At 49.5% G+C, this 27,064-nt stretch overlaps 2 protein-coding genes across 2 annotated transcripts; one reads left to right on the plus strand and one right to left on the minus strand.

Moving 5' to 3' along the window:
- Positions 1-252: 252 nt before the first annotated feature.
- LOC132086719 (collagen alpha-1(I) chain-like) lies at positions 253-7,717 on the plus strand. Its single transcript, XM_059492591.1, has 6 exons — positions 253-698; positions 932-1,123; positions 1,265-2,166; positions 2,261-2,380; positions 3,998-4,080; positions 6,951-7,717. The coding sequence occupies exons 1-4, from the start codon at positions 356-358 to the stop codon at positions 2,375-2,377; spliced, it is 1,554 nt and encodes a 517-aa protein (XP_059348574.1). The 5' UTR covers positions 253-355; the 3' UTR covers positions 2,378-2,380; positions 3,998-4,080; positions 6,951-7,717.
- A 3,937-nt stretch (positions 7,718-11,654) lies between these two features.
- On the minus strand, positions 11,655-18,392 carry LOC132086730 (claudin-8-like). The gene is made up of 3 exons (XM_059492603.1): positions 17,525-18,392; positions 14,986-15,092; positions 11,655-11,880 (listed from the first exon to the last, which is right to left on the minus strand). The coding sequence occupies exons 1-3, from the start codon at positions 18,074-18,076 to the stop codon at positions 11,655-11,657; spliced, it is 885 nt and encodes a 294-aa protein (XP_059348586.1). The 5' UTR covers positions 18,077-18,392.
- Between the last annotated feature and the right edge of the window lie 8,672 nt (positions 18,393-27,064).

Genomic DNA, 27,064 nt, shown 5'->3' on the forward strand with positions numbered 1-27,064 from the left:
GGGGGCGGGGCAGGGTGGGCAGTGAAGGGAGAGGATGGAGGAATAGGGTAGGGCAAGGTAGGGATGAATAGGGTAGGGGTCAGTGAGGGAATAGGGAGGTGGGATGGGAGCGAGGGGCGGGGGGCGGCCGTTGGGGGGGGGAGGGAGGGGAGGGCTAGGGGGGGAGAGGGAGGGGGGGGGGTTTGGGGGGGGGGTGGGTGTGGGGGGTGGGGGGAGGGGAGGAAGGGAGGGGTGAAAGGAGAGGTGTAGAGAAACAGAAACACAAAAGAAAAAGAAACGCAGAAGAAAAGAAAAAGAAACAGAGATATAGAGCCCCCACCGACAGCAACCTACCCCGCCGACCTCCGAGGAGCAAATGGCTCCGCCGGGCCCTCCCCGCGCCTTAAATCCCCCAAGGCCCCGCCCCGCGCAGGCGCACTGGGATCGCTCACACCTGTGCAGACCCCGCCCCGCGCAGGCGCACTGGGATCGCTCACACCTGTGCACGCCCCGCCCCTCGCACCTGTGCCGGCCCCGCCCCCGGGGCCACACCTCCCCCCCGCCCCCCCTCCCGCCCATAAAAGCCGGCCAATCCGCGTCCGTCCCGCTTCCTTCGGGGGATGCTCGGCTCGGGATGCTGCGGGAGCGACGGTCGGAGCGCTACAGGAGATCCGGATCAGGGGTTGCTGCTGGTGCTGCGTGGGGCCCGAGGTGCTCAGGTAAGACCGGGATCGGGCTCTGGGTCCGGGGGCTCGGGTCCTGGTCCTGCCGGGGTCTGCTGTGGGAGGCGGGCAGGGTGTGGGTGCTAGGTGAGACCGGGATCGGGCTCTGGGTCTGGGGGCTCGGGTCCTGGTCCTGCCGGTGTCTGCTGTGGGAGGCAGGCAGGGTGTGGGTGCTAGTGTTGGATGGTCGAGGTGCAACTGAGCCCGCAATCGGACCGACATCGTTGCAGGGGGAAAGATCCGCTCCAGGACTGACGCTGCGACCGAGCCCGGCGCTGCTACTCCGGCTGCGGCTATTGTGGGGCTGGATGATCGAGGCGGGACTGAGTCCAGGATCGGACCGACATCGCTGCCGGTAGGAAAAGCCGCTCCGGGACAGGCGCTGGGACCGAGCTGGGCGCTGCTGTTCCGGCCAGTGCGAGGCTGGGATTTCGCCGGGGCTGCATGGTCGAGGCGCGACTGGGGCTGGGATCGGGACCGGTGTCGTTGCAGGGGGGAAGAGCCGCTCCGGTATGGCTGCTAGGACCGAGCCTGGTGCTGCTCCTCCGGCTGCGGCCAGTGAGGGACTGGGGTCCCGCCGGGGCTGGATGATCGAGGTAGGATCGGGACCAGGACCGGACCGGCATCGCTACAGGTGGGAAGAGCTGCTCCGGGACGGGTGCTGGGACTGAACCGTCGCTCCTGCTCTGGGCGGTGCGGGGCTGGGGTCCCGCCTGGGCTCTGGGCCGTGGGGAGCCGGGGCTATGGTGGTGCCGGGCCGCCAGGAAGACGGCGCTTCCCTGGAGCAGCCCCTGGATCACGGCTGGAAACGGGTAGGGCAGGGGAATGGCCTGTGGCAGCCCCGGGACCCCCCGGGCCCCGCCGCTCCCTCAGCGCCGCCGCCCGTCCCGCGGGGCGCCCCCTGGCGGACACGGCGCCGCTCCTCAGCCCTGCGGGGACACCGAGCCCGGCCCGGCAGCGCCGCGGCCACCGCGCTCCCCAGTACCGGGACACCGCACTGCCCTGTGAGAGCCACAGCGCCCGCATACCCCCGCTCCGTGTCCGCATCCTCGGGGGATCCCCGCCGAACGAGCGGGGCTGGGGCCGCTGCTCCCGCTGCGGCTGTGCCCGGTGTGGGCCTGGAGGAGGCCAGAAGCCCCCGAAGGGCTGGCAGCCCTCGCGTCCTTTGGGATCTGCGGGAGGAGCTGTGCCTGCAGCGTGCCGAACACACGTCCCGGTGTGGGCACCGGGGTACCGGGACAGCGCTGGCACAGACACGGCTGAAGCGCTGCCTGTGGCCCCTCAGCCAGGGGCTGCTCTGAGCAGGCACACGGAGATACCTCAGCCCGGACAGACACCACCGACAGCCCAGAAGGACCCCAAGGAGCAGCGGGCATTGCCTGGAGTGGAGACACGGACCGTTTGCAGAGGGGCTCAGACAGCAGTTCCCGTTTCTGACCTCCCAGAGCTCCCACACAGCTCCCAGGTATGTCTCAGCCGCCCCAAATCTTCTCTCTCCTTTCCAGCCTGAGGCCATTGTTCCTCAGCAGCGCTAACACCAAAGCCATCTTCCCTCACAGATATTGAATCCCAAGCAGTATACCTGGGAGATGCCTCAAAATCAGAGGTTCAAGCGGGATGAAGTTTGGAACTTCCCAGGGAGCCAGCTGAAGTGCAGAAGTGAAGGAAAACTTTAGCAGGTGGGTCCCACTGGAGGTGTGCTGAAGGCAGGGATGTGCATCCCTTTCCTGAGGGGAAAAATGTGCAGAGGCTGCTGCTGAAGCTCTGAAAGGAGCTGGGCTTGTTCAGGGAGAGGTGTGCTGCCTCAGCACAGGCTGGGAGTGCATCCAGCCACTGCCTTGTCCTGCTTCAAAACATCAACTGGAGCCCGAGCTCCAGGAGTGGGGGTGAAATCAGCTGGGTTCCAGGGAACTTTGTCCAGTGACCCCAGGGACATCAGTGGAGCTGGGGGATGAGGGTTTTAAACAGCAAGTTCTATGGAGTATAGACCTGTCCTTGTCCTGATCCCACTCAGCTTCCCTGAAACCTCTGCTGGCTCCTAATACAGCTGGTGTAAAAGTGGTACCTCTGCATGGGAATTTCCACTCTCCATGAGGCGCTGTCAGGTTATTCCAGCAGGAATTCATCAGGGAATGTGGGGCTGTGGGTGTAACTCACCTGAACTAGCAAAGCTGATACCAAACCCCAAATCCAGGCACCCCAAATCCAGACACCACATAGAGAACAGTCTCTGTGCTGCCCTGTCAGCTAAAACCCCTGGGCTGGGAAATTTCAGCAGCCAAATACATGGAATGCTCTAAATCCCAGCAGCCAGCATTCACCAGGGGGACAATCCAAGTTCCAGGGTGGCAGCTGGTGTCCTTCCCCTGCTGCTGGTGGGACAAATTCCCCTCAGAACGGGCAGGAGCTGGGAGCAGGAGGGGTGGGAGCGGCATGGGGAAGTGCCAGGAGATGAGGGGGCTGGAATGCCGGCTGAATCGGGAGATGAGGCCGCTGGAATGTCACCTGAATCGGGAGATGAGGCCGCTGGAATGCCGGCTGAATCGGGAGATGAGGCCGCTGCAATGCCGGCTGAATCAGCTGGGAACATTCCTTCCCTGCAGGAACCAGAGCAGATCCCTCCTGGCCAGGCTGGGGGGCAGCTGCTGGGTCTGCTCTGGGGTAGAACCCCTGCCCTGCCAGCAGCCCTGACTCTGCTTTCCCTCCCCGCTCCTGAGGGTGTCAGGGCCACCGTGAGGGAGCTCAGACCCAAAAACCCCACAGCCCACAGAGTGAACGATCCCAACACAGAAATGCAGTGTTGTGATAAAAATTCTGTTAAAAAGGCTGTGACAACACTGTAATGGGATTCCCAGGAACCTTCTGGTTTGCTCCTGGGTCTGTTTTTATGTATTTTTAGTCCCTCAATGGGCAGTTTGTAGTATTTATTCTGGGACTCCGGGGTTGAGCAGGGTTGGCTTTGGATTGGCCTTCACCTCTGCTCCCCCTTGGGCCGAGCTGGGCGGACTCATCCCCTCAGCTCTTCCCTCCAGAACACCCCTGACTCATTTCCCTGCAGGTGACCCCGGGTTTTGCCCCAAGCTGTCCCCTGCTCACCTGCCCTTGCCCTCACGGTGTCCCTTCTGTTCCCCACAGTGCCCTGGGGACACCAGGGAGGTCCCTCTGCCTTTCTCCTGCTCCTCTCCAGCCCCGGCCGCTCCTCTGCTCGCTCTCTCTGCCCCTGTCCCACACAGCAGGGCACAAAATGAAAGGGGTCATTAATTCAATTAATTCTGCAATTAATTAATTATTTCCAGCTCCCCAGTGAGAAGAACATGAACTCACAGCCACCAAGGCCTGACAGGTTCCTGCAGTGAGAGCTCAGTGCACGTCCACAGAGGTAAGTCCAGCATCTGAAAAAAAAACAAAACACAGGTGAAAAAATGTGATTTATTTTGCTTCTAAGTTATTTCAGGTTCTTAGAGCCCAGCCAACATTTGCTCTTGATTTTGGTTGAGTGAATCGTGAGCAGGTCATGCCATTCATGAGGGCAGAAAAAGGAGATTGAGCTCACCTTATTTCAAGTTATTAAAAAAGATTTAGAACTCTTTAAACACAACACCCTTCAATTACCATAATGTTTCTTCCTTGATTTTAACTGATTCTCAATAGATTTTATAAAACTTAAAACAACACCTCCTCCTTAGCTGACTCATAAAATATTAGACAAAAAGTCCTAATACCAGTCCCAGGCTTACACAAGAGACCTGCCCCATAACCAAACAAAAAAAACCAAACTAATGTACCAAAAGTAGACATTATTAACATTAAAAATACAATTCAACCATATCAAAAAATAACTCCAAATTTATTTCCTCCAAACACCAAATACTCTTCAAATTCTAAATCAAAAACTCTTTAAAAGATAACAAAAACCATTAAAATTATTCAAATATCAAAAACCTATAAATAAATATTACTCAAAGCCCACAAAAACATAGAACATTCTAATCAATATCCTAAATACAAAAAAAACCCCACTTTAAAAATTAGTACCATTCTAAATAGAACATAAATAAAAATCTTTTACCAAGAAATGTAGCTCCCAATAAATAAAACCACCATGTAAAGATGTAGGTAGTAATAGTAACCCAACAATCTAAGGTTTCTCCAAAACACTTTCAAAACTTCAATGTTTATAAATAACAACCTTCAGTAAATCAAGTATTAATAAAATCAAACACAATTAAATTTCACTACATTTAAGTCTAAATAGTCTTAAATTTCATTTTATTGCTGTAATGGTCTAATAAAATTAGGTTTATTATTCCTTACTATCAGAATTAATTAATTCTAAATCTTATTTAATGAAACTTACCCTAAATTTTATTATAAATAATTTTTCCAAACTATAAAGTATGTAGTTAATTTTCTTAAAAAAGTAAAACAACTCCAATTAAAACAACTACAATAAAATTCTAACAAACACCTACTCAGAAGTAAAAAAATACAGTTTATTACATCATCCATTTAATTAAAAAATCTATTCTTAATTACAATGTCTAGTTTTTATCTTTTATAAAGAACACCAAAAAAATAGCAATTACTATTAATATCATACTATTTTAAATTTTTTACTCTATTTCCCTAATACATAAATGTTTTTAGAAAGTTATCTTAGGTTCTCCAAACACTTAGTACTAATAGACTAATTATAGAAAATTATTAAGTTTATAATAAACTTATTTACAACATGTTATTAGAATATTTACAACCGACTTTCACATACTTCACCATCTCTTTATATAATTACCAAAACCACATAATTTCAAAATCCCACTTTTTTATTCTCTAACTACTTATACATCTCTGAAACCAAGTGAACTCCCTAACTAATCTCTACACTAACTCTGTCATTTAACCTAATATTATCTCATAATTTTCAATATTTTTATTTAAAGTTTAAAAAAAACTTTATTAAAAACCTCCTCCAAACTATTAATCTTATAACTTTCCTCAGTTATTATTACATAAACACTTCTATAAAAAATCCAACTACAACATTAATTAATTTTTCTAAGTTTCATACTAAGTATTCAGCCTCTCCCCTACAACTACATTTCCTCCACCCTCACACTCTCAATATCCAAATCCAAATTCACAATCCTGTCTATAACCACTTTCAAATCTTTAAAAAATAAGTTTACTATACTCAAAACATCTCTATTCTAAAAATACTTTTCAAAACCCAATTATTATATGATTTAATCTTTAATCCTGAATTTTTTACTCATAACTACTATTTTTAAAAACATTGCATAAAAATGTATTAAGTGACATGCACTAATTACAATTTAAACAATAATCAAACTCTAGCACTACCTAAATAAAATCATTAACAACAATCCCAAATGTTTGCTATATCAAAAATAAATTTCAAATAGTTTTAACTTAACAATTCAACTTTATCAATATAGCAACTAAACCTATTTTTAACTATTGTGTAACCTTCCGCTAATTTAAAATTTATCAACTGTTACTAACTCTAAAATAATATACAATATTTTAATACTTAATAAATATATAATTTCACACATTACTAATTATATATAATCTAAATAATTCCTAATTATTTTTTCTTTACTGCATACATTATTTTAATCTAGTATTTCTCCATACTTATAACAAAAAAATTATAATAATAACATCTTAAATAAGTATCTCACAAATCTCTATGCAATTTTACAAACCAAGATGTATCAATAGTTTCTCATATGAAAACATAACGTTTACTTACATCTCAGCAGGTACAAAAACCCAGGTAAATTTCAATAGAAAACATAAAACAACATCACACAAACAACCACACTGACCACTCCAGCACTAAAAAATCAATGGAAATACAAATGGAAATTACACAAAAATCCCAACTTAGACCTAACATCTTGTATTACACCCACCAAAAACTATTAACTTTAAGTGTCTTTATAAATATAAAAATCAATAGTATAAAATTCTTATTAAGTAACTTAAAAATATACAATTCACCCAAATATTATGTCTCTATTTAGTTTGTTTACTTTTAAGTATACAACTTTACTAATTAACCAGCCTAAACCAAACATTTAAATAACTTCAAATAAAGTTTCAAGTTTAAATACTTTGTATTTGTCACTACTCAAAAAAAAAAATCTGTTCTTTACTTACCTAATCAATATACCAATTGCAAATTATCCATATAAGTCTATTAATAAAAATTTCTTAATACAGAGAGAGAGGGGAGACGTGGGAATTGGAAAACCAGAAACTTCCAGAGACACCCAAAGATTGGATCTGCAGCCTGGGAAGAAGCTTGGATTGATGTGAAAATACAACACACAGGCATTAACAGGAAAATAATACATAAAGCAGGTAGAGCTGTGATGGCTTCTAATTAATGGCCAATCACACCCAGCTGGCTCACACTCTGTGTGCCAGCCACAAGCCTTTGTTATTCATTCCTTCTTTTTCTACTCTTGGCTGGCCTGCTGATGAAATCCTTTCTTCAATTCTTTCAGTGTAGTTTAATGTGATATATACCATAAAATAATAAATCAGCCCTGTGACCCTTGGAGTCAGACCCTGGTCCCTTCCCTCCCCCTGGCCCCTGTGAGCAGCCCCAGGCTGGGCTGGCAGCAGTGGCATCCCCAGGCAGGGAATGCAGCACAGGGGACAAGAGGAGCCCTGTGTGCCTCTGACTCACCCACAGCAGGGCAGGGCCTGAGCCCTGCAGGGCAGAGCCTGTGCTGGGGCCTCTTGCCTGTGGCTGCTCAAACACCAAAGCTTTTGGCAAAGGGGGCAGGAGGTTGGTGACTTGTCCTGGCCTGAAAGAGAGGAGGAAAAGAAAATTATTGCACTGTGGAAGTCCAAGGATCCAGCTTTCACACTTCTGCTCTGAGGGCTCACTGTGGGGTTTTATCCATGGGAGGTGACACCAATGCAAACATATCAGTGCCCTTTGCCAGCATTTCTATTCCTAACCATTTCAGACATTAAAAGCAAGCTCATTTTTCTTATTGCACTCTTTGCCTCATTTTAACAGAACCATTTTTATCTCCCATCTCACTTGTCAGTCCTTTAGCACTGGGCTTTGTACAAAGGGAGGGTGCCTCACAAGCAATCCCAAAGAGAAACCCCTCCAAAGCTGCCAGGGCAAGGTTCCAAGGCACTCCAGGGCACAGCCAGCTGTTCCTGCCCTGCCAGGCCACACAACCCTGCCCCATCCAGCTGGGCTGGGCAGCCAGGCAGGGGCTGCCCTTCCTCCTGGGAGCACAGGGAGACAGCCTGGGCAGCCCCTGGGAACAACAGGGGAAAGGCAAAATGAAAATGTTTACCGTCAGAAAATGAGTGTCTGCAATCAGAGCTTCTGGACAAATTCAGTGACAGCACTTTCATATGATAAATATGGGCCCTGCCCATCCTGGCAGCCCAGGTGAAAGCAGGAAGGAGAGCTACAGGAACAGCAGGAAGGCAGAGTCCCTTACTTGGATGGATTTACCAAAGTCTCTTCTGCATTGTACACGCTGCTCTTTAAAAGAATGGATTGCTGCTACAAAAATGACATTTTATCAGCCACAGCCAGGGCAGGGTGAGCTACAGCTGCAGAGCCAGGTGTGGGGCAGAGCTGGAGAAGTGAAGAACAGGCAATCTTGTCAAAAATAAATCTTGTTCAGATTCACCAGTGCTGGGAACAAGGAGAACACGCTGTCCTGGATGCATCAGGGACACAATGGCCTGGTTTGGCTGTTGTCCTTTGCCCCCAAGCTCTGGCCTCACCCCTCTCCAGAGGAGCAGGGAATTCCTGCAGGGTCAGGGGACTCTGCTCCCACTCCAGGGATGTGCCCAGCAAAGGAGGGAGCTGTTCACAGTGACTGAGCAGTGAGGAGCTGTGCCACGGGCAGCTGGGGCTGGGAATCCTCACTCAGGATTGCACACTGGATGTGCCAGGAAGCACATGCACTCACCTGTGCCCATTTCTGTCATGTGTCAGTCAGAAATCACGTAACCAGCACCTTGCTCCTCACTGCACCACTTAGAAATACATTAAAAACAGAAAAACCCCAAACAAACCAACCAAACAACAGCCACAAAAGAGAGGGCTCAGCGCAGCGCCATCTCACTGTTCTGCTCAGGGATGGACAGAAAGGAGGAGGAAAGCTGTTCTTCCAGTGCTGCCAGGTCTGGCCCAAGCAGTGTGAAACAGCCAAAATTGCCTCAGCTGCAGCTTCCCCCCTTGCCCTGACTGCTGAGGGACAGAGGCACCACAGAGCCAGGCTGGCAGCACTCACACCCTGCCAGCACAGACATCTCCATGTTCCATCTCTGGCCAAACAGCCCCAGGATGTTTCTGCTTTCCTGCCAGACTTGGCAAATGTCACTGACGTTTATGCAGGCACAGACACCCTGTGTGGCTCTGGGGCCAGAGCCCCTTTGGCACAAACACCCCAGAGAAGGTTGGGAGGAATCTGATAAATCTTCCTCACACAAAGCTCCTGTTTATCAGATTATGCTCTTTTCTGACCCAGACATGGGGCAACCGAGAGGCATTTTAAAAACTTTGATCCCATGTTCAGTCTCGTGTGAAGGGTGAGACAATACAGATGTTATAATTCACCCATCACAATCAGCAGCCAACTATTTCCTAATTCCAATACACTGTAAGTGTTTCTTGGCCTCTCAGCTTTTGCCATACCATGCTGTAAATGCCTTAAAGCCAATCATCTAAATTACCCCTTGTGAATCTTATTACAATGCATCTTTCATAGTTCTATTTCTCTAAGGTATCCAGTCTTATTTACAAAGTCACCCTTTAAAACTTGTTTCCAGCTCCAGTTCTCTCTCAGCAATGTCTGTCCTATTCCGTGGCATTTCTAAGTCAGCATTTCTTATCTCAGAATTTCCATACAGATCCACACTATGTGAGCCTTCTGTCAAACTCTGGAAATTTCCTGCACATCCATTTCCCTCCCAGAGCTGTTCCCCGGCCAGCCCAGGGGCTGTGGGTGCTGCTGCAGGGCACAGGGGCTGGAGGAGCCCTGCAGTGTGACATTAAAGCCAAAAAAAGCAATTGCCAAGCACAAAGAGATCCATCCTACCTGCTCTGATGGCTGAGTCCCTGGGGCTCATCCTCAGCTGTCCCTGCTCCAGGGAGGAGGGCCTGGGCTCACACGCTGCCCTGCCAGCAGGAGAGAAAGGGTTAATGGAGCTTTTGGGCACGTTCTGTCCCCAGAGGGGTTTGGCACGGGCACGGGAAGCTCTCACACACAGAGAAAGGGTTAATGGAGCTTTTGGGCACGTTCTGTCCCCAGAGGGGTTTGGCACGGGCACGGGAAGCTCTCACACACAGAGAAAGGGTTAATGGAGCTTTTGGGCACGTTCTGTCCCCAGAGGGGTTTGGCACGGGCACGGGAAGCTCTCACACACACAGAAAGGGTTAATGGAGCTTTTGGGCACGTTCTGTCCCCAGAGGGTTTGGCACGGGTACGGGAAGCTCTCACACACAGATTATCCCGAGCCAGAGCCCTCCGGGGCACCCTGGAGACAGAGAGCAGGAACAGACCCGGCTGCAGCACTGATCCTGCTCCTGCTTTCCCAGAGGGGCAGGGACAGCATTCCCTCCCGGCCCCGAGAGCCGCAAGGACAGTCACTCATTGGGGTGGCGCTGGAGCTGCCACTTTGCTGGCACTCCTGCCCTGCAGCCAGCAGGTTTCTGTGGGAGCAGGAGTTATTTGTGCAGGTCAGAGGCTGCACAGCCCCAGAGCATTCCCTTAGGGACACAAAGCTTCCCACGTGCATTCTGCAGTCCAATTTGTAATTGAAGTGCATTTCGAGAGAGTTTCAATGGAATGAGGTGCCCTGGTGCCAGCCCAGCATCAGATATGGGGCATGAGGAGACTCACCAGACACATTCCCTGCAGACTCTCCCCTCTCAGCGCTCCAGCTGCAGCATTCGCATTTCTCACCGAGTTCTCTTTCCAGGATTCCCAGCAGGAAACTGGTGGCCGCTTCCAGATGCAGATCCCCGAGGCAGCGCTGCTCCTCTCCCCCCCCGAACCCCCCCTGCCTCCATCCTTTCCTCCTTTTATAACCACGGCTCCACCCAGGATTCCAAGGGAGGCTCCCAGGTGCTTCCCAGACCCAAATCATTCCAGGTGTTTCGGGAATTAACAGCAATAAGCTCGTCCCTTTTGGGGTCACAAATTATCTGTTTCCCCATTTCCCCTTCTGTCTCCTGTTCCCTAAGGCAAAACACCCGGATCAGGTGGGGCCGGGGTAAAATGTCACGTCCAAACCCAAACCAAAGTTGTTTTTCCGTCGGTTTCCCTCAGGACTGTTCAGTTTTCCCCGCTGTTCCTCGGCCACAGGAGCAGCTTCTCTCTGGGACCCGTGGGTCAAGGACCTGCTGCCTCGGCAGGGCAGAAGGTGGAGCTGCTGTTGGTGATTGTGACAATGACCCGAATAATCAAAAATCAGTGGGAAGTTGTTCAGTGCACCGGCAGTGATAGAGAATGTGCTGGACTAGTGTCACACGTAGAGCTGGGACAATGACCCTGAACACCCCAAAAAGGCAAAGAAACCCTGAGCCACGCTGTGATCAGACCCCACAGGGGCGATTTATTGGAAGCGCCAGTGAGGAACAACGGGAATTCCCTGGCCCTCAGCTTGGTCCCGCCTGCCCACACCACCGCCCTCGGGAAGCGCTGCTCTTCCCGGCTGCAAAGCCAACAAACATTTTTTCCTCCGTCCCTTAAAACTCTTCTCCGAAAGCCTCTGTTCTCCCGCGCTTCTCCTCCTGCAGCATCCTCCTCCTCGCGTCCCTCGCATCCCTCCCCGGGCCCGTGGCTCCGCTGCTCCCCGCGCTCCGGCAATGAATAGAATGGATGCGATTAATGTAATCGATGTGAGCCTCGCCGGGCGGCCCGGGGCGCCGGGGGCTCAGGCCAGCGCCGGCCGTGCCAGCACCATCAGGCGCTGCAGCTGCTCGTAGGACACGAACATCACCACGTTCCAGGAGCCCAGCCGCAGGAAGGACGGGACGAAGCCGTGCCGGCACAAGCGGGGCTCAGGGGACGTGCGGGGACATCCCCAGAGCGGGGATCCCCCAGATCCTGCCCGCGGGTCGGGGTGTTTGGGGCTCCGTGCCGCGGCCCGGGCGGTGTCCCTGCCCCAGGGAGGATGGCCTGGGCTCGCTCACACGCTGCCCTGGCAGCAGCAGAGAAAGGGCCCCTCAGGGTGTGCTCTGAGCCTCCACACTCACACCTGAGCTCACCGTGCACGACACCCTGGAGCCACCTCTGCCCCATCCCTCGAGGTAATTTCTGTTTTCTCTTGCAGGAACATGGGATGAGAACCCCCCCCCTCCTCAGCAGCCTGGGTAGCTGAGCTGACAAGAGGAGCACCCTCCACAAGAAGCTCACCAGTGCTGCTCCAGCCTCTCGTGGACAGAACTGCTGTGGGTACAGCAATGATAACATGGCTGGCTCTCGTGAAGAAGCAGTCCTTGCTCTCAGGAACACGTTTACAGGAGAGCAGCTGTACCTTGGCCAGGGTTAGGGGGCCCTGCTGCCAGCCAGGTGGGGGAGAAGGAGAGCTGGATCTCCTGCAATGTGTGGGTCCAGGCAAACAGCTTTGTCTTCTTTCCCCCCTTAATTAAACCACAATAAAGCCCTAAATAAGCCTTGTCTCAATGTGTGTGTGAGATTCCCATTCCCAGGAGATGGTTTGGGAACTGGGGAGCCAAGGGGGCCTCAGCACGGCCTGTCCAGCCCTGTAGGGCCATGCCTGGATCCAGGGCACATTTGGGATTATTTTCAAACCAGGACAGGTTACTTAAAGTCATTTAAGTCCCTACTCAGGGGTACTTTAGGTCACAGGGGTCATGAGAGGTCATTTGAGGTCACAATCGGGGTTACTCCAGGTCATAGGGGTCACTTGAGGACGCAAAGGTTACTCTAGGTTATTTGAGAATTTTTTGGTTTTTCCAGGGGTTACTTTAGGTCATTTTTTACCCTCCTCGGGGTCATTTGAGGTCATTTGACTATTTTAAAATTTGTTTTATAATTTAGTTTATTTGCCTTTAAATCTTTCCTTGAGTTCGTTTGGGATGACTGGAACAGGAAGCTCAGTGCACAGCGACTCTGTCTGTGGCGTTTGGTGTCCTTGACGCGCAGCCAGGACAGCAGCCAGGAAGGACAGCAGGACACGAGTGGCCATCCCGCACTGGGGTCAGGTCTCCAGGGCCCTGCAGACTGGGATTTCTCAGCTGGAAGAGAAGGCTGGCAGAGCTGGGCGCTCCGTGGGCAGGGATCTCAGGGTTCAGGGGCTGGCAGAGCTGCCAGCGCTGCTTCACTGCCTGCATTTGCCTGCAGGGAGCAGACAGAGAAAAGGCAGGAGGGGCTGGTTAAACGTTCCAATGTTGTTAAAAAGGGTTAAGGCACTGATACCCGGGGTTTGTAAGGCCAAAGCGAGATGCGGAGGGACTGAGAGGGAAGATGAGTGCTCGTGTCTTTACAAACAGTTTGGGGGGTGAAGGGCTGGGTGTCCATATCTTTGCAATGTTCTTGGTATCCCTGCAGGCTGTGGGCACCAGGTTTGGTGCCAGCCTTGCTCCCAGAGGGACGAGGGGCTCTGCACTCGGATGCCAGTGTGAAAAACGCCAACCACTTGTTTTTAAATTTTTAAAAGTTTAATAGTAATGAAATGGTTATAAAAATAGTAACAAAATTAGAGTAATAACAATTTCGACAAATTGAATTTGGGCAATATGAGACAATAAAAACAAAGAGTTACAGGTGGTCCGGGTACCTTTTCCTGGGCAGCAGGAGCCCAAAAAAGGACCCCAGCTAACAAAGGATTAACCCTTAAAAACAATGGCCTGTTGCATAGTCATACATCTCATACATGATGCATAAATTCCATTCAAACACAGGATTCTCTCTGGTCAGTGTCAGCTTCTTGCTCTGAATCCTAACAGTGCCTCCAAGGCGGTAAGAAGTTCATTTCTTCTGATAAGAGGGCAATAAATTCCCTTTCTCTGAAAGATCTAGGTGTCCTGTGGCTGCTAATCTCGCTGCAAGCCCTTTCTGTTAAACAAAGCATCTCACATAGCATCGTTTCTGTTTTAACAATTTTTATAACCTAAAACTATATTTAAAACGGTACTTAAGAGAATTAACACAGCATTACTTTCTAACACAACACATACAGTATTCATTTTAATATTTGCCAAAAGCCAATCATAAAACACGTGCATTTTTCACACCAGGTTCCAGGGGATGTGGGGCAGTGGGGACGCAGGAGGGCGGAATGCAGCCAGGAATTTGGGCTAAGAGGAGGCGGTGCCCTCCCCGTGGGCTGTGCCCTGCTGCACTCCGCCTTAATTCAAAGAAAGCTGTCTCCCGTTAAAATAAATAAATTTTTAAAAAATCTCAGGCATTTGTGGATTTCCTTGACAAGTCCATGCGTTTATTTCAAATACACAGCAAGAGCTCACCTAGACACATTTATTTCCCAAGTCACTTTGTCCCGCAATCACCAAACATCAAAGCATATAAACCAGCAGGATATTACAGCAGAGATTTATTCATATTTAACAATATTAACAAATGTATTAATATATAACAATATTCATGTAACAGTGTTTACCCAGCTCTTTCCCAGCAGCGCAGGGAGGCCGAGGGCTCTGCCTGGGCTGTGAGCACGGAGCCCCAGGGCAGCTTCACCCCTGCCCTTGCCCTGGAGAGCAGAGCTGCAGCCCCCAGAACCTGACACAAGCTTTAACAAGCGACATTCCCCAGGCCGGGCCTGTCCCTGGCACAGCAGGGATCATTCCCACCCCTGGAGCACAGAGGGACTCCTCCCCAAAAAGCCTTGGCTCTTGTTCCTGAGCATCCTCGCCTCACCTGGCTCGTGGACGGACACTCAGCCATCCAGATAGACTCCAGGAATCCCCCTGGACACAGGCTCTGGCTGGATATAACCCAGCAGCAGCAGCCCTGGGCATGGGGACGTGTCCCAGCTCCTCCTCCAGCCAAACTTTTCCGCTCAGAAAACTCATCCACAGCAGCTGTTCAGCTGAAAAGTCCAGGGTTTTTTTGCTAAAGTCTTACAGCTTCCTTTTCCTGCTCCCAGGGTCGGCTCAGAGCATCTGAGCAGGGCAAAGGAGGAGGGAAATCTCTGTGTCCCTTAGCAGGCACAAATGCACCCCTTCAGTGCCAAAATACAGACATAAAACAGCTGCTGATCCTCCAAGGGGGCTTTTCCCCACCAGAATCCACGACTGGGAATTCCAGCTCTGCTCAGCAGGAGGAGGCACCCCCAGTTGCCCGTGCTGCAGATCAGCTCCGCCTGAGACAGCTGTTCCTGCAGCCAGCTCTGAAATGTGAGCGCCACACACCCTGAAATGTGCTCCTGTGAGCCTGAGATGCCCCACACATCCCAGAAATTGCCATTTGTGCCACTCAAGCCCAGATGTGCCAGCAGCCTGGCTCTGCCCTGGAATCAGGGCTGGATTCCAAGCCCACACAGGAGCACGGGCTGCCTGAGCTCCTCTTTTGATCAGTAAAAGGCAGAAATGGGGAATATGCAGTCATCAGGTGCTAATGCCAGACATGAAAAGCTCAGGTTTGCTTTGAAATGGGTGTTAAACGCTCAAATAAAACAGTTTTCTCTTTCTGCTCTTTGCAAGTAAAGTTGCCACACCCAGTTCTAGTCTGGTTCCGAGATGAGCCCACTGATAGTGGAAGCATTCGGGATCCTCTAATTAATGGTACAGAAAACTGTACTTAATTACTTCTTAAGCACTTACATCTGCATAAAGTTGCATTACACTGAGTACATCATCGTTTAAATCCATTACCTACACATAAATATGTATCAGATTTGCATTGCAAATGTCTTCATCTTCTGCTTTGTTAATCACAAATGTCATATCTAAATGACTCCAAAACATGCAATTCTGGCTTACCCACCAAATAGTTCCATATTGAACAAAATGAAAAGCACAATAAAGGAAAAAATCACAATAAAATAGGAGGTGGAGCTCCTCAGGGTGGTGGAAATTATTACCAAAGTCACCAGGATGGCTCCACTGAAATCAGCTGTCAGTGACAGCTGCCCGGACAGACTTCATAAGACAACAGAAAAAAAAAAAAACAACAAACCATGGTTCAGTGCTAGAAGAACCTATTTACAAGTGTTTTCTTCAGTTTCCACCTAGGATGAATAAGTGCTGATTTGACTGCTGGAGTGATGAGCTGGAGACATCAAACCAGTTTTGTGGGGCCTAGAAAACTCCCAGTGCAGGATCTGAGCTGGCTGCCCTCCATGCAAATGCTCCTGAGTTAATCCATGTCATGAATTTCTGTGGAGCACGGCACTGCCTCATCCCAGTTTAGCTGAAGGCAAGTTAATGAAAGGCTCCTTTAATTAAATGCAGCTTTCCATGTTCCCTTTCAAATGGAGCAGCCAAATGAGTGCACAGAGACACTGCTCTCCTCACCCAAACAGCCATTGCAGACTGTCTCAGATTGTCAGGCACAGCACAGGGTCAGCCGTGTCACCAAACTGTCCCTTAAATGCTCAAATCCATCACTGCTGGGTGAGGAGCCAGACAAACCCTGCTGGGCTGGGCCTTCCCTGGGCACTCACCATGGCAGCCAAATGCGGGCTCCAGGGCTTTCAGCTGGGAATGCTGCAATTCCAACCCATGCAAATGCTGTTGGCTCTGCAGGACGGAGGGACAGACAGGCAGGAGCAGGCTGCATTCCCAAGGGCAGCGTCAGGGCTTGGCTGGCTGGGCGTGCTGGGAGCCGTGGGCAGCAGCTCCGTGCTCCGAGGGGCAGGTGGGACTGCCTGGTGCAGCTGAGGTGTTAGAACATGGGCCGGACTCAGTGACCTTAAAGGTCTCTTCCCACCTAGAAATTCTGTGATTCTGTGATTGATTCCCTGGCTGGGAACTGCATTTTGCATGAGCACAGGAATTCCTGAGCAGAGTCTGTGCTGAGTTTTACAGAGCAGGAGGGGTGGCAAGAAGCAGCAAAGCCAGTACTGGGAAAAAGATCAAAAATCTGTTCCATGAGCCACGTTCCATGCCCTGCAGAGGAGATGAGGAGGATGCACCGGCTCCAGAAGCATCAGAGACATCCATGGGCAGTCCCAGAGGGCTCTGCTGGGGCAGCACCAACATCTCTGTGCCAGGACTGGGAGCTGGAGCTTCTCTGTTCTCTGAGCCGTGCTGCCAGCTCCAGGCTTGTCCTGGGCACTCCTCAGGGACGCTGCACTCCCCAGGGAAATGCCCTGCTCCCCTTGCCCCTCAGGGTCTGGGTACTGCCCAGCACAAGCTGCTCACCTTCCCTGAGAGCCTGCTGGCTGCTGCTGCCATTCCCCGTTCCCAAAGAGATGGAGGCTGGGCTCTGAGCACACACCTGTGTGAGAGCAGCTCCTGCCAGGCATCAGAGCAGAGATCCAAGGCAGCGGCAAACAGCACAGCACCAACATCACTGCTCCTGGAGGGAAACGAAGAAGTCATCAGCACATCCAAGCAGGGAGATGACAGGATGCCCCCTGATCCCTGGCAGCGTCCAAAGCCAGGCTGGACGGGGCTAGGAGCTCCCTGGGATGGTGGAAGGAGTCCCTGCCATGGCAGGGGCTGGGGTGGATGGTCCTCAGGGTCCTGTGGAGCCCAGGCTCGCCGTGGGCAGCAGCTACACGTAGGCATGGACGCCCAGGGCTGGCGCTCCCGCCCGGGGCAGCGCTGCCCGTGCTGCCAGCCAGGGGTGGCTGTGGCTGCCAGCCCGGCCCCAGACGTGGCAGTACATGGCCCCCGCAGCCAGCAGCAGGGCACTGCTGGCCCAGCCCACGTAGAGGGCGGCCCCCAGCTCCCGTTTGAGCGGCACGGGCACCGCGGGGTCGTAGAAATCACGGACGATGCCGCCCCCGGCCCAGGACACCGGCACCAGCGCCAGGCCGCCCGCCAGCAGGAAGGCCACCCCCGCCACCAGGATGAAGGGGCTGACTTTCTGGGGTCTCTCCTTGCTGGGCTGGCTGTACTTGACGCCCACGATGGCCACGAGGAAGGCCACGACGGCCAGCAGCACGGCCAGGCACATGAGCGCGCGCAGGGCCTCGAGCGGCGGCGGCAGCGCCAGCACCGAGTCGTAGAGCTTGCACTGCAGCCTGAGCCCCAGCTGGCTGACGCAGTCCATCCACAGCCCCTCCCAGACGCTCTCAAACACCACCAGGTTGGCCTCCACGTGGGCAGACACCCTCCACTGGGGCATGGCCGTGGCTGCCAGCGTGCCCAGCATGCCCACGGCGCCGAAAATCAGCCCGGTGATCTGCAGCACGCAGCACGACATGCTGCCCAGAGATAATCCTCCAGCTGCCCAAAGATGCTCCAGCTGCCCAAAGCTGCTCCTCCTGCTGCCCCAAAAATGTTCCACCTGCCCCAAAGGTGTTCCTCCTGCTGCCCCAAAAATGTTCCAGGTGCCCAAAGATGTTCCAGCTGCCCCAGAGATGTTCTTCAGCTGCCAGGGTCACCTACTCACACAAACCATGCTCTGGAGAGCTCCGGTGGAATCTGCAGCACAGGCAATGTCTTCTCCAGCGTTCCCTCGTGCCGGGTTCCTGGGCAGAGGCTCCATGCGGCCCGGAGCCCCAGAGCTGGGATGCACTGCCGAGCGCTCCAGCCCTGCTATTTACGGGCTGTAAATCCCCTCGGAGCGCGGCCCGTCGGGCCGGGCAGGTTTGCAGCCAGTGGCAGCCCGCAGAGGTGGGGCAGGGCTGGTTTCCCTGCTGCTCTGGGCTGCCCCAAGGGCCGCTGGCATTGAGCAAGCGGCAGGATTCAATTAAAGGCGCCTCATTGCAGGGCTCACCATTTCCTAACCGCGCGATTGCGGCTCTGCTGAAATCCAGCGCAGGAGGCCTGAACTCGCTCCTGCTGGAATATTGTTTGAAATGGGTCATTACAGCTGTTCCTGCAACAAAAGCTCCGCTTGAGGCTGGAGTGGGGCTCGTTTCCCGAGTGCTGGGCAAACAGCCGGTTGGTATTTGCCTTCCCATCCAGCCAAGAGGTACCTGGTGCAGCCCTTTAATGCAGATTTCTCATTTTGATGCAGCACAAGAGCCTAATCATGATCTCAGGCAGGTACAGGAAAGTCAAGTATTCCAGCCAGCATCAAAGCCAAGCTCCAAAATTCACCAGGGCAACCAAGTAAAGAAGAGGCTGAGCTTCAGAGCTGCTGATTTTGGATCCAGAGCAGAGGCACAGCTGGGGGATCATCCCCACGAGAACCAGGAGGAAAATGTGGTCACTGTGTGCCACCCCAGGGGCCTCGGTGACACTGGGGGTGATCTGACACAGAGGACGTGCAGGGCACAGACCCAGAGTCACTCCCAGATCCCTGCAAGCCTGGGCAAACACCCTGGTGCCTCAGGCAGCCCAGGAAATGCTGCTGCTGCACCCACCTGGGCTGCTTTCCTCTCCAGAAACTCAGGGGCTTTCAGGTTTCTACCTGATTTGGTCTGCTATTATTTACTGACGTGTAAGAAAGGCACTTTTTTTCTCAGTAGAAGTATGTTTGAAGTATACTTTTACATATATTTTTAATGTGGCTTTTATATTTTTTAGATGCCAAGTGCCATTTTGTATTCACTACATCAATCCTGTACAAAACTACAGGTGGCACTCTTAGTTAATAATTTAATGTAAACTGTTGACACTTAGAAGAATTGTCTGGCCTCTGAATTTCATGGAGCTAAGTGTGTACACTTGTCACAGATTTTAGAAAACTTACACTGAGTATTAATATTAATTGATATTTAGTGTAAGTTTTCTAATATATATCAATGTATCAATATCAATATAGCAGTATATTGCTAAATACTGATATATATATATATATCAAGATATCAATATAGCAGTGTATTGCTAAATACTGATATATGTGTATATATATATATATATATATATCAGTATATCAATACAGCAGTATTGACACAAGGCTGGATGGTCACAGCTCACAGCTGGTGGAGAAGCTGATGTGCTGCTGCTTTCTCCACCTCTTTGAACAAGCTAAAAAAAATACAAGTTAAAAAATAAACTCGTAATTTGGCCCAGCAAAGCCCTAGGAGTGCTGTGGAAGAAGGAAATATTCTGGGGGTTTTTGCTTGTGTGGAAACACCAGCCATTGCCTATGATGGCATTAATTTAATTACAGCTTGAGGTGCCTGCACAGCATGCTGAAAGCCAAAGCTAAAGCCATGGAAAGGAAACTGTCCACCCAAAGCACCCACAGCCCTGCTGGTTCCTGGAAGGAAGGGCCAGGTAATGCAAATTATTCAGTGCAATATCACATTTCCACATGGAAAACGCTCCAAGGCGTGCGGGCAGCTCAGCTTCGAGTCCACAACCAGGAACGTGGTGAGGAAAGAATGTCCTCAGCTGAGGTGTGGAACACAGAGACAAACAAAGCCAGCACCAGGTTTGTGCACAGAAACAAACCCAGCACCAGCTTTGTGCACAGAAATAAACAAACCCAGCACCAGGTTTGTGCACAGAAACAAACCCAGCACCAGCTTTGTGCACAGAAACAAACAAACCCAGCACCAGCTTTGTGCACAGAAATAAAATCACCACCAGATTTGTGCTTACAGGGAGAGCAGTTCCACAGGCAGAGGAGAAGCAGAGCCCTGTGATGCAGGAATTGGAGGCCCTGTGATCCCTGCCACAAAGGAGGAGATGGAATCAGAGGCCACAAAGGAGGAGATGGAATCAGAGGCCAGCATGGGAATCTCCCTTCCCTGGCAGGACCCTGCTCCCTCACAGGAACACACTGCACACAGACCTTGCTGTTCAACCTGAACACAGTCTCCATCATCTCCCTTTACCCCTCAATTCCCCAAACTGCTTTGTGGATTCCTTATTTTAACTCCAGAACCAGAAATCAATTTTTGATGGGAAATCTCTCTAGAAACCAGCATTTAAATGTAATTTTGGTTGGTCTTTTTTAGCCAGGAGAACACTTTTCAGGCAGGCAGCCCCTGCAGGTGAGCACAGCTGGAGCACAGCCCCTGCCTCATGCCCTGCCTCCCCTCTCCTGGCTGCTGGAAATGACTGGGGCATGGCTGCAGAGGGGATGAAAAGTGCTCAGAAAAACAGGATTAGAGTGCAGGAATACACCCAGGGAGTGCCCCATGGCTGGGTGGGGCTGCTTTGGGGCAGGGATCAGAGCCTTTGGTGGGTGAGACACAGCAGGAGGAGAGGGGACACCCAGTGACACTGCTGTGGGACATGGGGACACCCAGGGGACACTGCTGTGGGTACAGGGACACCCAGTGACACTGCTGTGGGTACAGGGACACCCAGGGGACACCCAGGTGCCAGGGTGGGCGCTGCAGGTCCCACGGATTTAGGGTCAGATGGAGGAATTCCCGGGACATCCCTGTGCACACCCCTGTGCTGCGCTGTTTGAAGGTTCTCCTGCCTCAGGAAACAATTCCTCAGGAAGCAAAATAAAATTCAGCATGGATGTGGCAAAAACATAAGGTCGGGTTTTGTTTGGTGCCAAAAGTTGATAAAATCCAATCTATTTGGGCCTTATTAAAGCACCTGGCAGGGCATGGGGAGGAACAGAGACACTGGAGGGATGGCAGGGAGCAACAAGAATGTAAAGCGCAGGCAGAACCCAAAACCACAAAACAACAAAAAGGCTGTACTGGGGGACAATGTCACATTCCTATTTCCAGACACTGATTCCTGCTGCTGTTGCAGGCAAGGATTGCCCTGGGGTCCCATCCTCAGGAGTCCAACAGCAAAGGAGGGAGTGCAGCAAGGAAATCCAGTTTATACACCCCTCTGGGGATGTGCTGGCCCTGGCTGAGCCCCACAGCCTGGATAGCGGGGTGCAGGGAGCCCCACACACCTGGGAAGGGTTCCCCTGGCTCTGGGAACCGCTTACCTGGGCTGGGATCACCTGGGGGAGCAGGGCTGCCCTGGGATGCTCCGGGCAGCTGCCATCGGGATTCGGTGTGCAGCTTCCCCTGGGGTTCTCTGCGTGGCTTTGGGACAGCAAACCTGGGAAGGGAGACCAGAACCAGCCAAAACCAGCCTGAAGGGGTAAATGGGTGTAAGGGGGGTGACAAGAGAGGAAAGGGCTGGAGGGGAAGGGGAGGACTGAGCAGGAGAGGCTGCAGAATTCAGGTGTTAGCAGGGAAAGATTTTGGGAAGGAAATCATGGAGCAGCCTCAGCTGCAGGGAGGAGATGATGGAGTTCAAGCTTCCTGAAAACCCCTCCTGGAAGGGTTTTCCTCAGGAGCAGCTGCGGGGCATTTATCCACCCGCAATCTGGGTGTGCTGGGGCTCCGGAATGGAACGGGAATAATGCAATTTAGCCTGTTTGAATGGGAACTGTGAGCAAATATTATGGTTGTTTATGTTCCTTATGCCTATAAACTGTGCTGGTGTGTGTGAGTGGGCCTCAGCAAAAATCTAGGGCTGGTTGTACAAAGGATCCCTGTATAAAAACATATATATTTAAAATATATATATTAAAATATATATATTTAAAAATAGAAATATATATATTTTAAAAATAAAGAAATAGTATATATTTTTAAAATATATATTTAAAATAAAGAAATAATATATATTTAAAAATATATATTTTTAAAAAATATATTTTAAAAATAAAGATATAATAATTAAAAATTTATATATACATACCACAAGAGTTCTGCGGCAAGCATCCTGTGTTTGTGTTGTGTGCAATTCTGGAAGAGAAATGCTGTAAGCCACCAGTTTGCTGCCTCTAAAAAAAGGCTGCGAATGAGTTTGACCTTAATGGGCTACAAAGGAAATATTAACTTTCCCTGGAAGGAGGGTAATTGGGACGTACACAGAGAGCTGTGTTTATTCTCTGAAATAAGGGATATTTTTTCATGTATTCCAGCTCACCTTCCTCTGCTGGATAAACTCTGCAGGCAACCCTCCATTAAGGCTGCAATAAATCAATCCCTGAGTGAATGCTTTTCTTCTAAACCATTATTATCTTGTCTTTAGTCACTGTTATCCCTTCTGTCCCAGGCAGAATAAACCCCAAACCCTCAGCTGTTTAACTCAGCTCCTCCTTGCAGCAGGATTTCATACCGTGGTGTAATCTCAAACCATTTATTGCTGTTTGTCACACAGAATGCGCCCCAAGGCAGGGGCAGAGCCTCAGCACACAAAAGCTGTTCCAAAATATCTCAAATTACTGCCAAAATAACAAAAAACACTACCAAAATAACCCAAAGTACTACCAAAATAACCCAAGTTACTACCCAAAAAACCCCAAGCTGCTATCAAAATAAGTCAAGTTACTAACAAAATAACACAAGTTTCTACCAAAATAACAAAAGGCACTATCAAAATAAGCCAAGTTATTACCAAATAAGCCAAGTTACTACCAAAATAACACAAGTTACTCTCAAAATAACCCAAGGCACTACCAAAATAACCAAAGTACTACCAAAATAACCCAAATTACTATCAAAATAATCCAAGGCACTATCAAAATAACATGAGTTACTAGCAAAATAACCCAGGATACTATCAAAATAACCCAAGTTATTATCAAAATAAACCGAGTTAGTATCAAAATTAACCAAGGCACTATCAAGATAACCCAAGTTCCTATCAAAGTAACCAAAGTACTTCCAAAATAACCCAAGTCACTCTCAAGATAAGCCAAGTTACTACCAAAATAACACAAGGCACTACCAAAATAACATTATTTTTATATATATAACATTATTTATATATATACAACGTCCAGAACCCCCTGGGGTGGCTGAGCCCCCAGCCACAGCAAAGAGCAGCAAGGGGCCAAGGCAGGTTCTCATTCCTTTTTGCCAGACCTCGAATCCCTCTGGAAGAGCTGGAAGCAGCCAGAGCCACTGGGGATGAATGTCCCTTCTGAGGCAAGTGCTCTGCATGGGAATAATTATTTTAAAAATCAATAATACAGAGCCCCAAGCCCTGCCCTTACCTGTGGCTGTGCTCATGCTGAGGGATGGGAAGGCCTGGTGCAGTCCCTGGGGGGTGCTGAAATCAGGAATATTTTATATATATAATATATATTTAAAATATATATTTTATAATATATATATTTATATAAAATATATATTACATTATATATACAAAAATATAGATATATTTATAGATATAAACAAAACCAAAACCCCTTTAGATTTATGGCGAGAAGGTGAACTGCCCATTGAATGTGTCTTGTCTTTGTTTTTTGCTTTCCTGCAAAATGCCAGGTGAAGATATTTATGAAAACCAGAACAACAGAAACCATAGGTAAAAGTCTAAGAAAAAAACCCCAAACACACAGGGAACAGTAGATTCTTTGTACAAATTCTTATAGCTATGAACGCATGCATGAAATATTGAGGCTAATCTGTGAATGTGCCCTAGCATGGGAAATAAAACCCCAGGCACAAACCAGGATACTTCTGTGGCCAAATTGAACTCCATGTGTTAAGAGAAAACCTAATTTGTTACACAGTAAAAGAACAATTCAGGCTATAACTAGCTGGATATTGAAATCCAAGCCTGCTGCTGTTCATGCGAACTTTCTTTTTCCCTTGCCGTTTATACGTATTCAAGAGCAGAAAGCAAATGCATGAGTGCTGAATGTGCAAAGGGATAAAAGTCCCGTTTCCAGGGAATATTTTGTGCTGCCCAGGTGTGTTTGGGTGTGTAAACCATGGCTAGGAGGCAAAGTCAGAAGCATTCTACAAATCTTTCCACATTCAGTTTGTCTTTCATGGCCAGCGACTTACCCAACATCTGCTGCTGGCTGCTGCCCATGAAAACATGGAAAACGTGGACAATGGGAAGGCAGGGGTTCTCTCCTGCTGCTTCTGGCCCTCGGAGCCCTGATGGGTCCTTTTGGGTTTCTGCAGGTGTCTGGGTCCAGGACTTGAGGAAAACTGAGTGAGGAAATTTCTTGGATAAGCAGATTCCTGGAATCTCAGAAGAACTCAGGTGAGAAGGAGCCCCTGAAAATCATCTCAGCCCCCCCATGCTGGGGGTATATACACTAAATATAGTATAGTTTTTATTCTACAAAATATGTATATAAATGTAGTAAAATATTTTCTATATATTCATTTGTGTAGGGTCTATTTTAGGTATAATTGGGTTTCTGCTGCTTTGCCTGCTGCAGTCACTGCTGGGCACAGGACTTCAGGAAAAGTGAGTGGGGAAATTTCTCGGATAACCAAATTTCTGGAATCACAGAATGATTTAGGTCACAAGGAAGCCCTGAACATCATCATCTCACCCACCCCACGCTTCAAAATCACTGGGAACCCAGCCTAGGTCCATCCCCAGCATCCAAAATGTCCCCAGGGTTTCCCAGGGGATGAAATCCTGCTCCCCCAGTTTGGGTTTGGAGGACAGCATTTCCCTGCTGGAATGGATTTGGCCGGGTCAAAAAAATGGAATTATCATTGCAGCCCCCAGCCCAGCAGAAGAAACAAACAAACACAAACAAATAAAGCATCAGCAGGCAAACACCAACGGGGCACAAACAGCAGGGCTGCTCCTCCCTGGGACTGAGGCTCTTCTAATTTACAGGACACAGAAAATAATTAGCTGAGCAAATATCATTTAACCATGTTATTGATTAATTTACAAAAGCATTAGGCTCCCACAGAAACCCGTGGTCAGATTGTGTCTGCATCGGGGATTCAGTGTCTGTGCATTCTTGGAAGGATTAGATTTAAGTGCCTCGTCTTGCTCAAAACCGTTTTTGGAAGGGAATGTGGGCAAATCTTATTTGATGTTCTGAATTGCATCTGCTTGTTTATAATTAAGACCCAGGGAAGGGGCAAGGCAGCAATCTCATTAGCTGCTCCTCTCTGCATTCAGACGTGTCATTTCATCAAGGGCAAGTATCAAAGTGCCTGCGAGCAGCTCATCACAGCTCACTGCCAGCCTCAGGATCCTGTGGTGTGGTGGCAAACAAACATGTGCAGGGACAATTTCACCTTCCCTTTTGTCCCCATTCCCAGTGTGTTAAGGAATTGATACCCCTGCAGTCAGTTTCCAGCTTTTCTGTGAGTTTTCATGCTTGGAGCTCTGCCCTTCTCTCCAGAGAGGGTGAGAGCTGCAGGCACTTTTATTCTGTGTATTTGGACCTAAAATGTGCTGAAAATTTGGGTCTGAAACACCTTCCAGGCTTGGAACAGGGGCACAGAAACCCAAAACGGGATTTCTGTAGTGGCCCAAGAGCTCCAGAGGCTCAGCTTTCCTTGGCTCACAGAGGGAGCTGAACCCTCAGATGGACATTGCCCCAGCTGGTTTGGTTAAGAGTTTCCCATCATTTGTGGCTCCAGCCCTGGAGGTTACACCACCACCACCACCACGTTACCTTTCATTTTCCCTGCCCACAGGTCCCCAGGCTCCTGTGGGCAGCATTCCTGCCATTCCTGCTGCCCACGCTGGCTGACAGCACTTCCAGCTGCTATCTCCATTAAAGATAAAAAACCACTGCTTTGGTTTTACCCAAGGGCTGGGCTCCAGCCTCCCTCCGTGACTGCGCTGAGATTGCACAGGTGGGAATGGGATATAAAATTAAAAATGAAAATAATAAATAAAAAATGGGAATGAAATTAAAAATTTTTTAAAAAATTATCAAAATAGATTTATGACATGGGCGTCATTACCCCACAGTTCCCTCTCTGCAGGAAAGCAAGGACAGGGAATTTTTCTTATTCCAAACAGGCCAGGTTCCTTTCATGGTGGTTCTGCAGCACTGTCCTTGCTCAGTGACAATTTCTGAGCAGCTCCAAGGACAACAGCCCAAGGGAGAGGCTGGAGAGGGATGGGGAGGATGAGGAGTGTGGGGAGGAAAAGCAGAGCCCTCAACCTCCAACCCCTTTCCTGCAGTGTCCCAAATAATCCTTATCTAAATATTTTGTTCTGAGGCTGTGTTGCCTCTTATCTCGTTACACCGTGGTTTTGTATTTGATCTTTATCTTCCTCTGTTCAGCTTGTACCAGCCTCTGGCCTTTCCACATTTAAGGATTTCCTGTCTGCAGAAATTCCTCATTAGGAGTAGGGGAGGATAAAAAAGTGTTTCTGTGGATAAATTATCACATAGGATCCAACATTATTTGTAGGAAAAAATAAAAGCTAAGGCCATTTGAGCATGAATTCCTTTTCCTAAAGGTTTAAGGAAAATGAAATAATTTCTTTTTGGACGGAGGCAGCGCAGTGCCATGGCACCAGTTCACCCCAGAGCAGCTCCACAGGCTCCAGGCTCCCAGCAGCAGCTCTGGGGGAACGTTCACTCCAG

The sequence above is a fragment of the Ammospiza nelsoni genome, chromosome 2, assembly GCF_027579445.1.
Source record: "Ammospiza nelsoni isolate bAmmNel1 chromosome 2, bAmmNel1.pri, whole genome shotgun sequence".
Classification (NCBI taxonomy): Eukaryota; Metazoa; Chordata; class Aves; order Passeriformes; family Passerellidae; genus Ammospiza; species Ammospiza nelsoni.

Bases quoted from the DNA above. Each gene is read 5' to 3' on its own strand.
- LOC132086719 (XM_059492591.1), top strand. From the start codon at position 356: ATGGCTCCGCCGGGCCCTCCCCGCGCCTTAAATCCCCCAAGGCCCCGC. The intron at 699-931 runs GTAAGACCGGGA...ACATCGTTGCAG, and splicing joins GTGGGGCCCGAGGTGCTCAG to GGGGAAAGATCCGCTCCAGG. The intron at 2,167-2,260 runs GTATGTCTCAGC...CTTCCCTCACAG, and splicing joins AGCTCCCACACAGCTCCCAG to ATATTGAATCCCAAGCAGTA.
- LOC132086730 (XM_059492603.1), bottom strand. From the start codon at position 18,076: ATGTCGTGCTGCGTGCTGCAGATCACCGGGCTGATTTTCGGCGCCGTG. The intron at 15,093-17,524 runs GTCTGGGGCCGG...CTCACATTTCAG, and splicing joins CGGGGGCCATGTACTGCCAC to AGCTGGCTGCAGGAACAGCT. The intron at 11,881-14,985 runs GTGGGGAAAAGC...TCCCTGGGGCAG, and splicing joins ATTCCCAGTCGTGGATTCTG to GGACACCGCCCGGGCCGCGG.